This window comes from Choristoneura fumiferana, chromosome 24, assembly GCF_025370935.1.
Source record: "Choristoneura fumiferana chromosome 24, NRCan_CFum_1, whole genome shotgun sequence".
Taxonomy (NCBI): Eukaryota; Metazoa; Arthropoda; class Insecta; order Lepidoptera; family Tortricidae; genus Choristoneura; species Choristoneura fumiferana.
In genome coordinates, this window is record NC_133495.1 from 7,963,964 (window position 1) to 7,979,573 (window position 15,610).

The 15,610-nt window shown below is 37.3% G+C and overlaps 1 protein-coding gene across 1 annotated transcript; it reads left to right on the top strand.

Moving 5' to 3' along the window:
• Positions 1–1,840: 1,840 nt before the first annotated feature.
• On the top strand, positions 1,841–12,921 carry LOC141441611 (caspase drICE-like). The gene is made up of 7 exons (XM_074106399.1): positions 1,841–1,983; positions 5,179–5,753; positions 6,565–6,752; positions 7,979–8,142; positions 8,849–8,981; positions 10,032–10,315; positions 12,288–12,921. Exons 2-7 carry the CDS (start codon positions 5,255–5,257, stop codon positions 12,478–12,480), a joined length of 1,461 nt encoding a protein of 486 aa, XP_073962500.1. The 5' UTR covers positions 1,841–1,983; positions 5,179–5,254; the 3' UTR covers positions 12,481–12,921.
• The last annotated feature ends 2,689 nt before the right edge of the window (positions 12,922–15,610 follow it).

Here is a 15,610-nt window from a genome sequence, read left to right on the forward strand (position 1 = left end):
GGGTACGAAACTCGAAGTTCGTGTCGTGCGGTCCCTCTGACACTTATACTATTTAATACGAGAGCGAGAGGGCCGGTACGATTTCGGAGTAGGCCCTCTTACTAAATATGCAAATATGCAATTGCACATAATCCGGTCTAGTCATAATTTGTCGTTACACAATAATATGTACATAACCAACCCACCCACAGACATATTATTATGTACGTACGAAAAACATACCTAACCCTCCTTCAGACGGTCGGGTAAACAATACCTCTCCTTGCAGTCGGGTAAAAACGTTCGCTCGCTCGATGATCGCTACTTCGTATCTAGCCGTCCCGCTGACGCTTATATTATTTAATACGAGAGTGAGAGGGACGGAACTTCGATTTTCAAATTTCGTAGTACCTAACCTACCCCTGGCTGACGTTCATTCCGCGACCCTGGTTCCGCGGTCACACAGTACAGCACGTGTAATTTAAATTTAATTGTACCTTGTGTTTTTGGAGCTTCAAGTTTCTGTGGCTTAAAATACCCAGGTGAAGAGTTATTTTAGATAAAAAAAACTTAACGAATAAATACGTAGGTAGGTATATACATATTTTTTATTTTGTTGTCTTTTTGGATGTGGATAAAATTAAACGTGTTCTATCTTTCTTTCTATATACAGGTGATTCTGGAAATATGATAAGGACAAAAATTAATTGTTCTTTTGTTTATTTTCGTCACGTGAGGTGTGGGTTAGTTATGCTACAATGTTGGTGGTTAATAATAATAATATTTTAAACTTTCGTGATTTTTACTCATAAAGTACCACAATCGGGACATCTCGCTAGCAAACTAGTGATATTTACCTCGACGTTTCGACCACATAATGTGGTCGTGGTCACGAGTAGATTTCTCGTCTTAAGTCCCGATTGTGGAATACTCCAATGTTAATTTAGATGAGACGACCAGATGGCCTAGTGGTTAGAGAACCTGACTACGAAGCTTGAGGTCCCGGGTTCGATTCCCGTGTCGGGGCAGATATTTGTATGAAAAATACGAATGTTTGTTCTCGGGTCTTGGGTGTTTACTATGTATTTAAGTATGTATCTATCTATATAATTATATTTATCCATTGCTTAGTACCCATAACACAATCTTTGCTAAGCTTACTTTGGGACTAGGTCAATTGGTGTGAATTGTCCCGTGATATTTATTTTATTATTTTATTTATTTATGAGGTAAGTATAACCTTATGCTGAATATAAAATTTTCAGGAATGATCGTACGTGATGTTATTTAGCAAATAAATCATTTAATTTTATCACTTACCGTCACAGACACACACACACACACACACACACACGCATATACCTATTCACAAACTTCCGCATTTGCTCGTTTGCCATCCAGTCGACTAAAAAAAAAATTATTTCATCTGTTAATACTCATATAGTGTGTAGGTATTTTTTATTTCTATTATTAACTAGTAGGTTGAATTTACTGAGTTATGTAGAGTTCATCCATTATTTTCTCAGAATCATTCATGATAAATAAAGCTTAGTGTGCGATATTGTTATGTATCTAACCTCTTGTATGGGGTCCAATAAAATGCTCACAAAGAACTTCCATCCGAAGTTCGAAGAGGTAATCGACGTATGCATTAGTAATATTTAAATAGATTTGTCATTACGCTTCATTAGTGTTGTTTAATTTTATGGGCACGTTTAATTTTGTAATTCTCAAAGACTACTTTACTTAATCACACACCTAAAGCAAACGACATATTTAATGCATTCAAAGTTTAATCAATTTAACTAATTAATAGTATTATAATTATAGTTAGTAAAACATTTTGAAATGAAAAAATGTGGTAGGTTAAAAGCGCATTGGATTTGACCTTGTCCGATACCCGTGGGACAAGGCATGACTCTACAACACAAAGTTAGTTTTAAAATCAGTTCTTTGGAAACCAGTGTGTAGTGTGGGTGTGTCATTTTGGCGTGCCAAAAAGCTGTGAGTTATTTAAACAATCATTATTGATGTTGATGTGTTATAACTATATCGCGTAGATTTACACTAGTGAAAAAAATCGACAAAAAAATTAAAAAGTATCGACCACTTCATTGCCGTGGTCACATTTATGAATGGGTTGTAGAATTTGATGACATTTTCGATTATTTTTTAGACGTCCTGTAGGTCGACTAAATAAACTGGAAACTCACAGAAAATTGTACCATGTCAGCATAAATGTGCCCACGAAAATAATACGGAATAAATGCTTCAATGTTGACGCTATAATTAAAAAAGACTCTACATAATGTAGATTTTATTATTCACGACCGGTAGTGAATCTTCTCCAAACTTGCCATTCGATTGTCTTTATCTGTCAGTGACATTTACAATACAATACAGTACAATAACTCTTTATTGCACACCAATACAGTAAACAGTACAGAGAACACAAGTATATACATAGAGATTTTCTAAGGTAAGCAATAGGCGGCCTTATCGCTTCAGAGCGATCTCTTCCAGGCATACCTTACAATGGACAGAAATAAGGAATACATTTTAGCAGGTGGTGCAATTTACAGCTACTTATGCAGATGAGATTTTTTTTTAAAACAGCGTTGTTATTAAACGCTGAATATTAGGAATATAAAAGAAATCGTGCTGAGGCACCGACTTCAAGCTGTTGGAAAATTATTTTCATGGGTTTTGTAGTCGGTAATTTTTTTTGTTAAATTTTTTTTGGACTCGGTTTATTTATGTTAAAAAAAATTACTACTCATTTGGGACTATTTCGTGATCGTGATACGAATTTTTATTTGTTTACTAGCTATTGTCTACGACTCTATCTGCATAAAATTCGTTTAATCGCTATCCCGCAGGAATTATGCAACTTTCCGGGATAAAAACTATTCTATGTCCTTCCCCGAGATTTAAACTACCGAATTGTAGGTATCTAAACCAGTTCAGCGGCTGAAAAGTGAAAAGGTAACTTACAAACAGACTTGCAAATTTTCTCATTTATAATATTACATTAATGGAATTTTTACTTTTTTATTTTCACGAATAAGTACTTGCAAGATTTCACCCATACTAGCTAACATACTAACAGGGCAAGTTAAATATAAGTTTGTATGTAGTGAAATTACTTCGAATTAAGTCAGTTTAATTCTGAGAGTGTGATCAAGTATTCACTGACCAACCAACAACAAGTTCTGACAGGTACCTATAATACGAACAATGCAAACCAAGTGCAAACCACAGTGTCTTCTGAGTAATCAGAATAACGTTTATTTCTTTTTTTTTATAAAAATACCTACCTACGCCATATTGAAACGATAAATGTTTATACTTTTTCAAAGCTCGGAGACGTTTGACCGCGCTGCAGCGTGCATGAGATGACTCATTAAAATCACGTGTGTGTTATCAAACTTTAGGTTTTATTTAGCTTGAACTAGGCTCGAACTTGTATATATATTTTCAACCGACTTCAAAAAAGAGGAGGTATGTTTATTGTGTGTTTGTTACGCAATAACTCCGCCAATTGCGGGCCAAAATTCAAAGCTCTTTTCTGTTCTAAAGGACATTGCAAAAAAATCACTGAATCGAAAAATCGTTTTAGCAACCCCCTAATGGTTTTAAAAGAACTATCCAACGATACTCCACACTACAAGGTTGGATAAGAAAAAAAAACACCCCAACTTTACGTCTATGGGAGGAACTCTAAAAAAACTTTTTTTGATTGTACTATTTTGTCGGCATAGTTTCTTATATTGGTTCAAAATTCCAGCTTTCTAGCATTGATAGTACCTGAGTAAAGCCGCGGACGGACAGACAGACAGAAAGAAAGACATGGCGAAACTATAAGGGTTAAATAGAACCGAGTACAAAATACATGAAAATATTTTTTTACTGGTTTGAAGTCGGTGCCTCAGCACGAGCCAGCAGGAATGGTTGAAGCCCAATTATACAGGGTGGAAATAATTTATGGGCCCTGGAGGGCAACTACCTTAAAAAAAATCCTTTAAAACTAATTGAACTGAAAGAAAACATTCCTTTATTTTAAAAATGAAACAAAACTGCATTCAAATATATTCTAAACTTCTCTTGTCTCACCCGGGAATCGAACCATCTAAAATTAATAAAAATAAACATTTTATAATACGAATCGATAGAATTATTATTCAGGATAAAATTTGCAGGTGGCAGGACCTTGTGCAAGGTCCGCCCGGATTGCTACCACCATCTTGCTCGCTAATCCTGCCGTGAAACAGCAGTGCTTGCACTGTTGTGTTCGGCGTGGAGAGTAAGACAGCCGGTGAAATTACTGGCACTTGAGGTATCCCATCTTAGGCCTCTAGGTTGGCAACGCATCTGCAATCCCCGTGGTGTTAGGTGTCTATGGGCGGTGGTGATCTCTTATCATCAGGAGACCCACTTGCTTCCAATAATAGTAAATATAAACTTCTACGGTTTACATGAAAATAACCTATTTTAATACATATAAATATAAACTATTTTTTAGTTATCCATCGACTTGGTCCCATGGAATAGTTCTTTGGTAAAACATAATTTTTGCGGATACCTATTTTATCAATATAGTAAATATAACTTCTACGGTTAACTGAAAATAACTATTTTAATACATGGCTATAAATATAAACTATTTTTTTTGTTCTTCCATCCATCCATCCATCCATGTTCTTTGGTAAAACATAAATGTTTTGCGGGTAGCCACATTTTATCAATACGACGTGTATCTATCTACCCTGCCAACACAAAAGGACTAATTCTTCATAGTGAACTCTTGACACCTTACGTCCTTTATTGTAATTTAGGAGGGTAGGATTATAATAAAGACGGCATTTTCACTATGCATAGTAAATTGTATAATAAATTGTTTTGAATTCCTTAAGAACTTTCATCCCCCATATAGGTAATGTTAATAAATATCCTGTATCATGGTATCTTATACAACAGGTAGTGTAAGGCCAAATGTTTATTAGACAAATTTTATCCTGAACAATAATCCTATCGATTCGAATAGTAAAGTAGCGATTGTCTATTTTTTAAATGATTAGTTGGTTCGATTCCCGGGCGAGACAAGCGAGGTGTAAAAGATCTTTAAATGCAGTTTTGTTTCATTTTAAACAATCGAATTTGTTTATTTTCGAATGGATTCGAATTTGTTTGTTTTTACAGATTTCACGGACAACCAGTTCCGAAACTAGTGGTTGTGAGTTGTGAGACTTAGGCTTCTGTAACAACTGTTGCAAGAATGGAATCTGAATCTACAGAACTATTCGAGAGCGACATCACCGAAGCCTTAGATGCTCGTGTGTTTAATCCACCAAGGGAATCAGAGGAATCTGCTCCAGCATCAGTCCTTGAACCACCTTCAAGTTTTAGTCCGATACCATTTCCAGAAAAACCTACTACAGATCCTGACCCTCTGGAAACAGGGAAATCACCCCAACAGGGACTACCACCACCAGCCCCCAGCGTTCAAACTGGAGCCATTCCAAAGACTACACAGCCTAAAACTCCGGTCGTTCCCCACTTACCGAGCAGATACGCACAAACATATGAATTGGAGAAGTTTAGTGAAAATCGTATGATTATATTCAATCATGACCAATTCTTGAAAGCGAACCCACGACCCGGAACTCTGAAAGACGAAGAGTATTTGAGAACAACTTTAGGAAAATTTAGATTTAAAATAGATCCGACGCACAAGAACCTCAAAAAGAAAGAACTTATAGACACTGTCAAAAATTGTAAGTACTTATGTTTTTTTGGTATCAGTTATGCAATGTTACGTATCATCATTCCAGCCTATAATATACGCCCACTGCTGGGAACAGGCCTCCTCTCAGAATGAAAGCGCTTGGGCAGTAGTTCCCACGCGGGGCCAATACGGATTGGGAACTTCACACACACCATTGAATTGCTTCTCAGGTTTGTGCACGTTTCTTCACGATGTTTTCCTTCACCGTAAAGCTCGTGGTAAATTTAAAATGTGATTCCGCACATGAATTTCGAAAAACTCAGAGATGTGAGCCGGGGTTTGAGCCCACGATCCTCTGCTTGAGAGGCCATAGGTCAAACCAGTCGGCCACCACGGCTTACCTACTTAATTAATTTTACGTATACTAAATTTGAATATTGAAACGCCCAACTGTTTATATGACTGAAATTTGTAAATCCTGAAAGTACGCTTGACCGAGAGCCTATACACAATTAAAACCGAAGACAAGTCTCGAAGATTAATATCAACATCCTATGTAATATGATCAAAAATTAGTGTACATTTAATAAATTAATTCGATTCTGGCGTCACTCACTCGGCTCGCGCGTTGTGCTCGCAATATTGCCTATAACATTCCTCTTTACTTCGCTCGTCGTAGTACCTAATTTTCCTGAATCTAGTGAGAAATAAACGGCTGGCGTTACGCCCAAGCTCTCTCTCTCTCTCTGGAAAGTAGAGCCCTGCTGTGGGACATAAATAAGCCATAATAATACTTTCGAATGATGTGATATCAAAAGTCAATGACCAATATCTGAAACAAATTATTCCACTCATTACAGTTGCACTAAAAACTAATTTCTCAAGATACGGATGCGTCTGCGTCGTCATAATGACCCACGGCTACACACAGAAGTCAGGCTACCTCCTAGCGTATGATCAACCTTACAATGAACATGAAATCTACGAGCACTTCGACGCTTCGAAAAACCCTTCGCTAGCGGCAAAACCAGTCATCTTTTTAATTCAGGTATGTTTTAAACGAATATTTTTTATTAATTTATGGGATTGTTGGCATCAATTGATTTATCTAGTCTCAAACTAAGCAAAGCTACACAACTCTCTTTTTTGCTTTCCATTTTTAGGGTTCCGTAGCCAAAATGGCAAAAACGGAACCCTTATACATAGTTTCGCCATGTCTGTCTGTCTGTCTGTCCGTCCACGGCTTTGCTCAGGGACTATCAGTGCTAGAAAGCTGTAATTTTGCACGAATAAATATGTAAACTATGCCGCCAAAATAGTACATTCAAAAATACAAAAAAAAATTTTTTTAGAGTACCTCTCATAGACGTAATGTGGGTGTGATTTTTTTTTCCCATCCAATCTTGTAGTGTGGGGTATCGTTGGATACGTTTCTTAAAACCATTAGGGGGTTGCTAAAATGATTTTTCGATTCAGTGATTAGTTTGCAAATTATTCAACTTTAAAGTGCAAATTTTCATTAAAATCGAGCGTCCCCCCCCCTTAAAATCCCCTCTAAAATCTAAACCGGTGGGTGGAAAAAGGATGGTAGTAAGTATATTAAACTTACAAGGAAAACTATAACAGTTAAGTTTATTTGAGAATTATTAGTAGTTTAAGGGGCTGTTTCACCATCCATTGATTAGTGTTAACTGACGGTTAAGTGTGATGCCGTCTCTATTTGTTTAGTTCGAACAGATGGAGACGGCATCACATTTAACCGTCATTTAACACTAATCAATGGATGGCGAAACAGCCCCTTAGAGTAAATAGCAGCCTAAGGTATAAAATATACCTAAACTTGGAATATTCCGTACAAAATACGAAATCCTTATAAAAATATTGCTTAATTTTTTCGTAATGGCTACGGAACCCTATTTCGGGCGTGACGGGACGCTCTTGGCCGGTTTTTTTTCGAGGCTGAAGTGAATCTGTGAGACATTGGAAGACTTGATGGCTAACTTCATCAAACACTTCTGCTATGCTATGTCTGCAAAGGAGTGCTTGATATCAGACGCGGATCCAGCCCTCAAAAAAGGTTGTGGTCACAGCCACCCGAAAATCGGCCAAACGCGAGTCGGAGTAAGAACTCATTCACGAACAATCATGCATAACTCATGATCATGAACGACTTTAGAAAGTGAACTTGTGACTTAGGTCACACTTGACTTAGGTCAAAAACAGCAAAGGCCACCATGGCTTCTTTAAATTCATTTTTCCCCTTTTCCCGGGCAGGCCTGTCGTGGCGCCGAACCTTCGCCGATAATTGAGCTTGTAAAACGTTGTTTCTCACCCGTGCCGGAGTTGGACGACGGGGGAGACCGGGAGTTCTACCACTTACCCATGGACGCTGATAGGGTGGTGTTCCACAGCGCATACATCGGCCGGGCTTCTGTCAGGTAACTACCAGTGGTTAAATAATTTATTGAATCAGGCGTTACTTTGCGGAGGTCCATATCAATGAACTAAAAGATTTTTTTATTGCTATGATAGCTAAGCTTATGCAAGATATGCGTGTTCATGCAGTTCTTCCACCTCCACACTGTAAGAACACACACAAATCACACAAACCCATCTATCACCACCACCACACCACACTGATGCGTTTCGAACTCAGCAACCAGACCTCATCTTCAGAGCAATTTTCGTTAGGCAACCGGGAGAGTTTTTGAATTGCGACCATTAATCGGAAGACGCAGCGTTGGCTGGCAGGCCTCCCACTTTGTCGGGAACGTAGATAACTGCGAAAGCTGCTAGGACTACAAGTTTATATAAATTCCAAGGCCAGCAGAAGAGGGCAGGGAGTAACGAGCCTGCACTAAACGGTGTCTTACTGAGAAAAAGAGAGAGAGACAGACAGAGAAAAGGAAACCCTCCAACCCTTTCCTCCCCGTAACAAGCTCCAGAGAGTTGGGAACGTGGAGCCGGGTTTTCAGCTGTCTCTTTATGCTGTTTTTGAGATACAGCCTTGTGAAGACAGACGGGCAAATGGACGGACAGTGTAGTGACATTAACAGGATTCCGTTTGTCACTAAAATAAAGTCTAAAGTATCATAAGCTAAGATTGATTAAACATTTTTATAACTAATAATTATTATTTTGCAGACACCCGCTGCGTGGCTCTTGGTTCATCCAGACTCTATGCAAGTTGATTGATGAGCACGCCCTGACCCTCGACTTGGAAATTATATTCAGGCTTGTCAAACGGGAGATTGCTCTGGACTGTGTGTCAGTCAAGGTATGCCAAAGTGGGGTCCAGATTGACTCTCATAAAATTCTTATTCCTACTTATTTTTTATTTTACTACCGATTTGTGTTCATAATTTTTTATTACTTACATCGGAACTCATAACATAACAGAGAGTGTTCATATTTTTTTTTACTCAATGTCATACCTAAGAACACAATATCTCAACAACTCATAATGTTGTTTTTCAGAAAATTTTCCTTCATAACCGCCGAATATCATAATTTTTTTATTAATAATGGCATTGATAAGAAAACATTTGAACTCATAATATTGTTTTTCATAACGGTAACTACCTATTCAAAATAAGATTTACTTATGTCGTTAATTATTTATATTATATACTAGTTGCAAAAATATGTTCGGTCCTGGCGCTTCGCCAGCCGCTGCCGCGGCACGCTCGCTTCGCTCGCTCAGCTCGCGCGCTGTAGGGTCACAGTTCTACCTAACACTCCTCCTCGCTTCGCTCGTCGTCGTACCTTACGGAGTCCTCCTTAAATATAATTTTGCACCATCGAAAATTTTCCAAGTCCCTAAGCTAATGCGGGTAAAATCAAATTAAACTTTATGATTAAGAAATGAGTATGAGTATTAACAAAATTATGAATATTGTCGTTATGAATTAGAATGATTAGGCCTAGTTTCTACCGTAAGTAAAAGAAAATATACGAAAACCAATATTAGTTGATTTGGTTTGATGCATTTGTGCTACTGATGTCATCTTGACATTCTATACATCTGCCTAAGAAATCAAAGCAAAATTTACTATGACAAGGTCCCATTCTGGTACTCGATTCAGTTTCCTTGACTATAGGTAGTTTAATTTGATTTGACCTAATTTAATTTGCTTATTAACATAGTCTCATAAAAACGTAACAATATATGGATCTCCTCCCTCAGGTATCCGAAATAAATGAATAATTCTTATTATTATTTTATTATGTAAGAGACTCTCAAGCTAGTCTTATTATTAGACTTGAGTTTTATTACTAGTTTTGATTTCATCCAACTTTTTTAACCATCAATAATTATTTTTTTCAGGATTGGAAACAAATGCCAGTTGTTTCTACCACCACTATAAGGGAAATCCGTCTAGCACCCAACATTTATCCACCAGCAGGCTCTGAAGAACAATCCAAAGATATGGTGGACATGTCTGTCCTGTTCTCAAACGTGAACCTCTCACCACCCAAAGAACCCAGGGTTCCGAAGACGAGTGATGAGACTCCCGACGACTCCTTGATCCTGGCGCAGACATTGCGGCCACACTCCATGCCTTGCTCTTGCTTCTTGGAATATTTTGAATATTTGAAGACCTGTTTGAGGTAGGTATACATGTTTTTATCATCATCATCATCATCATCATCATCGTCATAATATCAGCCGTAGGACGTCTAATGTTGGATATAGGCCTCCCCCATAGACCTCCAGTATCCAGTTGCTTCGTTTGGAAGCGGCCTGCATTTACTGTACCAGGTCATCCGTCCATCTTGTTGGTGGACGTTGCGTTTGCCGATCTACGATCCCGTTCGAGAACTTTTCGGCTCCAAATGGCCATCTGTTCTCCGCGCTATATGGTCGGCCCATTGCCGGCTCGTTCTTCTATGTATCTCCTAATTTATAATTCGATTCCGTAGAGAAACCCCGAGCGTACGAGTAGTCCACTCCATAGCTCGCTGAGGAACTCTGATACATGTTGTACAGTCGCCATAATAAACACGAGAGCCGTCTTGGTGTTCATAAATTAATACTAAGTATCGTATTGTCAATAGATACTTTAGAATTTTATGATGAAGACTTTAGTGTGGACAAAAAAAACATTCTTCACTAGCCGGTACAGTTTGATTAATTCGAGTTAACACTTGACAGATGAGCGTGCCTTCAGTCAATTTTCAACTTTGACGTCATACAAATAAAGCCATTTTTAGTATACCGCTACCCACGTTTACAGATTATGTAAAAACTGTTTTATTTGTATGACCTCAAAGTTGAAAATTGACTGAATCCGTCCGCGTAGAATTCAGTTATCGCTATCCCGAGGAAACTACGCAATTTTCCGGGTTAAAAACTATCCTATGAATGTCCTTCCCCGCGACTCAAAATAACTGTATGCCGAATTTTATCTAAATCGGCGGTTTCGACGTGATGAAGTTACAAACAAACAGACTTACAAACTTTCGCGTTTATATTTAATATTACATTACATTACATTTTACAGCCAATCAGATCATATAAATTACAATTTGCTAAAACTGTTTAAGTATATTTAAAGCAAATCCAATCTGAAAAATCAATGAACTAAAATATAAAGCAATTATTAGTAAACAATACAGTGTATTTTAATTCTATTTCTATTTTTGATTATTTAGAACGAACTTCTAAAACAATATCGTAACTTAAATGCAAGTTAGTTGCATATGCAAGTATTTGCACGCATATACGTACATATATTTATTTATTTATTCATTTATAAGTCTTTAACATTAGGTGACTAGTAGGTACACGACACCCTGTTAGGGTAAAAATATAATCCTTAAACTTTTTACTCCAATAATTCATTATATCTACGGATTAGAGGAGTGATGTCATTAAAATACTAATGCTAATATAGGTAATAAGAATTTATTGTGAATTTTCGTAACTTAATTAGATTGAAATTTAAATGAAATTTAATTTTAAAGTTCAATGTCAAATTAATAATTAATGTCATCAACTATTTCGTATTTATGTAAGTAAGTTTGTCTGCATGTGCATGCAAATAGTTGCATATGCAAGTATTTGCACGCATATACGTACATATATGTAAGTAAGTTTGTCTGCATGTGCATGCGAATAGTTGCATATGCAACTAACTTATGCATTTAAATTATGATATTAGTATATTACTTACTTATATTAGTGGGAACATATTTGGTAAATTAAGTGATATTTGTATTTTAATCAACAGTTTCTGCTCGTCCGTGAGAGATATATTTTCTCATGGTACTTTTACTACTTTGCGTATTGTATTTATAGAAAGATTATATCTACTAAGGTAATAAAATAGACAACGAAAATTTCGTACGCAAAAATATATAATAAGTACACCTACTTTTAATCGTTGTGACGAAAACACGTTGGTAAAATTCAAGTAACAAAATAATTAAAAAAAACTTTTAACACCGACTTCTCGCCAATATAATCACCAACTTTAACTTTACTTTTTAATGAGATATCGTTGCTCTCTCTCTCTCTTTCTCTGTGTTATTATGACGGCAATTTTTGAGAAAATAAGAATATCATTTCTATATTTTACAGGAGTTTTGTTCATCACAACGCAGAAGACGGTGTTGCCATAAACCTATTGACAATGGCTGAAAGGGCAGGAGACGGAGCAGAGTACAACCTACTCAAGTTCAGCCTTATAGAGTCCGTGTGGGATCACTTTCAGATCAACATACATATGTTCCCACCCGACGGCTACGCGTTTATTCATCGGTTGTACCATTGATGACATCACCAGCTGGAAGATGTCCACTGTTGAACGCAGGCCTTCCCCTTAGAACGCTACAATGAATGACAACTCGCCACTTGCATCTACCGGTTGTCGCAAGTCAACACAACGACGCTAACCATTGATGATATCCACCGACAAAACCATCGTATATTGCCAATATTGTTCAAATACGTATCTGCTCCCTGTCCTCCGTCATCTTTACGCCCGAGTCACTTGACTGTTAATAATAGTTGTGACGCTATGACGGGACCACCGAGTGCTCAATCAAACAAGTCTGATTTTTAAATGAAGTTAAAGGAGACTTTCATTTTTTAAGACAATTTTTGGACGTTATACAGTCGTAAGGACATCCATATCGAATAATTTTAGAATACTCTTTTTGTATTTTTACACAGTTATACTTATTTTGTATTAATTAAAAGAAAATTGAGACGAGCTCTTGTTTTTATTTAGTTTAGTATTATTTTTTCGAAGCCTATCTATTAGAGATTGGCTGAACATGGGTTTCACCGAATTTAATATTCGGCCGAATATTCGGCATAATTGATTCCTTTACGTAAACAATACAAGTCTGCAGGGCTACTACGAAACTCGAAACTCGAAGTTCGTATCGTACCGTCCCTCTCGCTCTCGTATTAAACAGTATAAGTGTCAGAGGGACCGCACGACACGATCTTCGAGTTTCGAGTTTCGTAGTAGCCCTGCTGAACTTCTTGTCGCAAAGCGAGTGGATGGAAACCTAACCTCCCCCCCGCCCGCTACTCCCGCTGTACCCGATGTTGTTCTTGCATCATCTAGTAAATAGTAAAACTTCAACACGTGCGTTTCTTCTGGTTATTATTTATTTCAAAAGTCTCTTTTAATGAGTTTCTTTTAACATAACGTAAAGCCTCACTGTACCTCATAAAAATAATACATTTTACACCAGCTCAGACATGGCTCAATACAGTAAAAAGTTTGAGTACCACTTTGCCAAACATTCTGTGATTTAGCCGAATATTCGCCCTAATACGAATATTCGGTAAACCTGCCGAATATGCCGAATACCGAATATGTGCTCGTCGCTGTCCCAATAGTTGTCATCTTTAATCTTATGTCATTAGCAATAGAGATGACAGCAGGGTGTCGTCTATTGGGCATTAGCGTGACGAGCACTCGGACACCTTAAGGCATGGCTTGACTTGACAAGACTTGACAACGCGTTCAATGGGTTAGGTTAAAGTTTGGTATTGGGAAAATTCGGCTGCCACTTTTGAAATGAAATGAAATGTATTTATTTGCTTTAAATGTAGTACATTACACGATGTTCAATGATTTATGAGTCTCATACATTCAAACTTTATAAGTCATGCAAATATTGAGATTTACTATATTTGTGCAACAAAACTATGGCTGTGATACTTGTGTGTTACATTTGCTCCTATGCACTTTTCCTAAGAGCAGGATAAGGCTAAATTGAGAATCCCTTCTTTGTTAAGTCGGTTAAAATGTAACTTTACCCCCTTAGCTAACTCCTTTGTAACATTATCACAAATAATCATCTTGTATTCCGAGATTACATTGGATCAAATACTTCAATTCTGTACTTGATAACTTATCAATGAGCTCATACATCTTACATCCGTTCTTTCACGTAGGTAACTAATAGGTATCTAAAGTTATGCGACTGAGTCATAAAAAAACCTTCAAAACAAAACACAGGGGGGGGGGGAAATACTTGAATGAATTGCATCTTCTTATTCCGGATTGTACCAGAATGCCGGATGTTGGTGGGTATTATCCGAAATACTGCAAACTTGTTCAACATCATCATCATTCCAGCTTATATACGTCCCACTGCTGGGCATAGGCCTCGTCTTAGAACAAGCGGGCTAGGGCCGTACTCGTAGTGCCCACACGGTCCAATGTGGATTAGCAATTTCACACACGCCATTCAATGAGGGCTATCGAGTATGAATTCGCCGCTAGAGGCGCTAGTGTAGCGTGAGGTCTCCGAAATGTCAAATCTCGTAGTTTTTGGGTGAGGTACGCGGGTTTATTTAAGTATAATTAGAATCATTTTGTGAATATTTTGCAATAGGTACCTAAAATTCATTATGGCAATTATGCGTTACGGGACAATGAATGTCTGTGTTTTGAGACAGTTTTGTCTTTCGGAAACTTTTGTCCTCCTTTTTTTTCCGAACAAAACGGGACCACGCAACGCAACACTGTGGTTGCTCGATATTTTTATGATGCGGTTTTAATGTGTATTTAATATGATTTTAAACTAAACTTTGTTTTCACGCCGTAATAACAGAATTTGAAAGCCACACTTAAAAACCTCACACAACAGTGGCGCCATCTAGAAAGACAAAAAAAACCGGCCAAGAGCGTGTCGGACACGTCCAAAATAGGGTTCCGTAGCCAAGACGAAAAAATAAGTAATATTTTTCTAAGGATTTCGTATTTTGTACGGAATATTCCAAGTTGAGGTATATTTTATACCTTAGGCTGCTATTTACTCTTAAACTACTAATCATTCTCAAGCAAACATGACCGTTATAGTTTTCCTTGTAAGATTGATATACTTACTACCATTTTAATTTTTTCAAAATTTTCCACCCACCGGTTTAAATTTTAGAGGGGGGGGGGACGCTTGATTTTAATGAAAATTTGCACTTTAAAGTTGAATATTTCGCAAACAAATCACTGAATCGAAAAATTGTCCTAGAGCAAACCCCTAATGGTTTTAAAAGACCACACTATAGGGTAGGATGAGATTTTTAAAAAAAAAAATTTATTGTACCATTTTGTCGACATAGTTTACATATATATCCGTGCAAAATTACAGCTTTCTAGGATTGATAGTCCTTGAGCAAAGCCGCGGACGGACAGACATGGCGAAACTATAAGGGTTCCGTTTTTGCCATTTTGGCTCCGGAACCCTAAAAATTGGCTTACAAACTCTTTATTTCAGAACTACAATAATACCTAGCATAAGCGAGCCATTTTTCATGCATTATTATCCTACTAATATTATAAATGTGATGATGAAACTTGGCAAAAAGTTAGTTTATAACCTGGATTAAAACATAGAATACTTTTTATCCCGATATTCCCACGGGATAAGGATAAAATCTTG

Coding starts and splice junctions, on each gene's coding strand:
- LOC141441611 (XM_074106399.1), top strand. CDS start 5,255: ATGGAATCTGAATCTACAGAACTATTCGAGAGCGACATCACCGAAGCC. Junction 5,754..6,564: donor TATAGACACTGTCAAAAATT/GTAAGTACTTAT, acceptor CACTCATTACAG/TTGCACTAAAAACTAATTTC. Junction 10,316..12,287: donor TATTTGAAGACCTGTTTGAG/GTAGGTATACAT, acceptor TATATTTTACAG/GAGTTTTGTTCATCACAACG.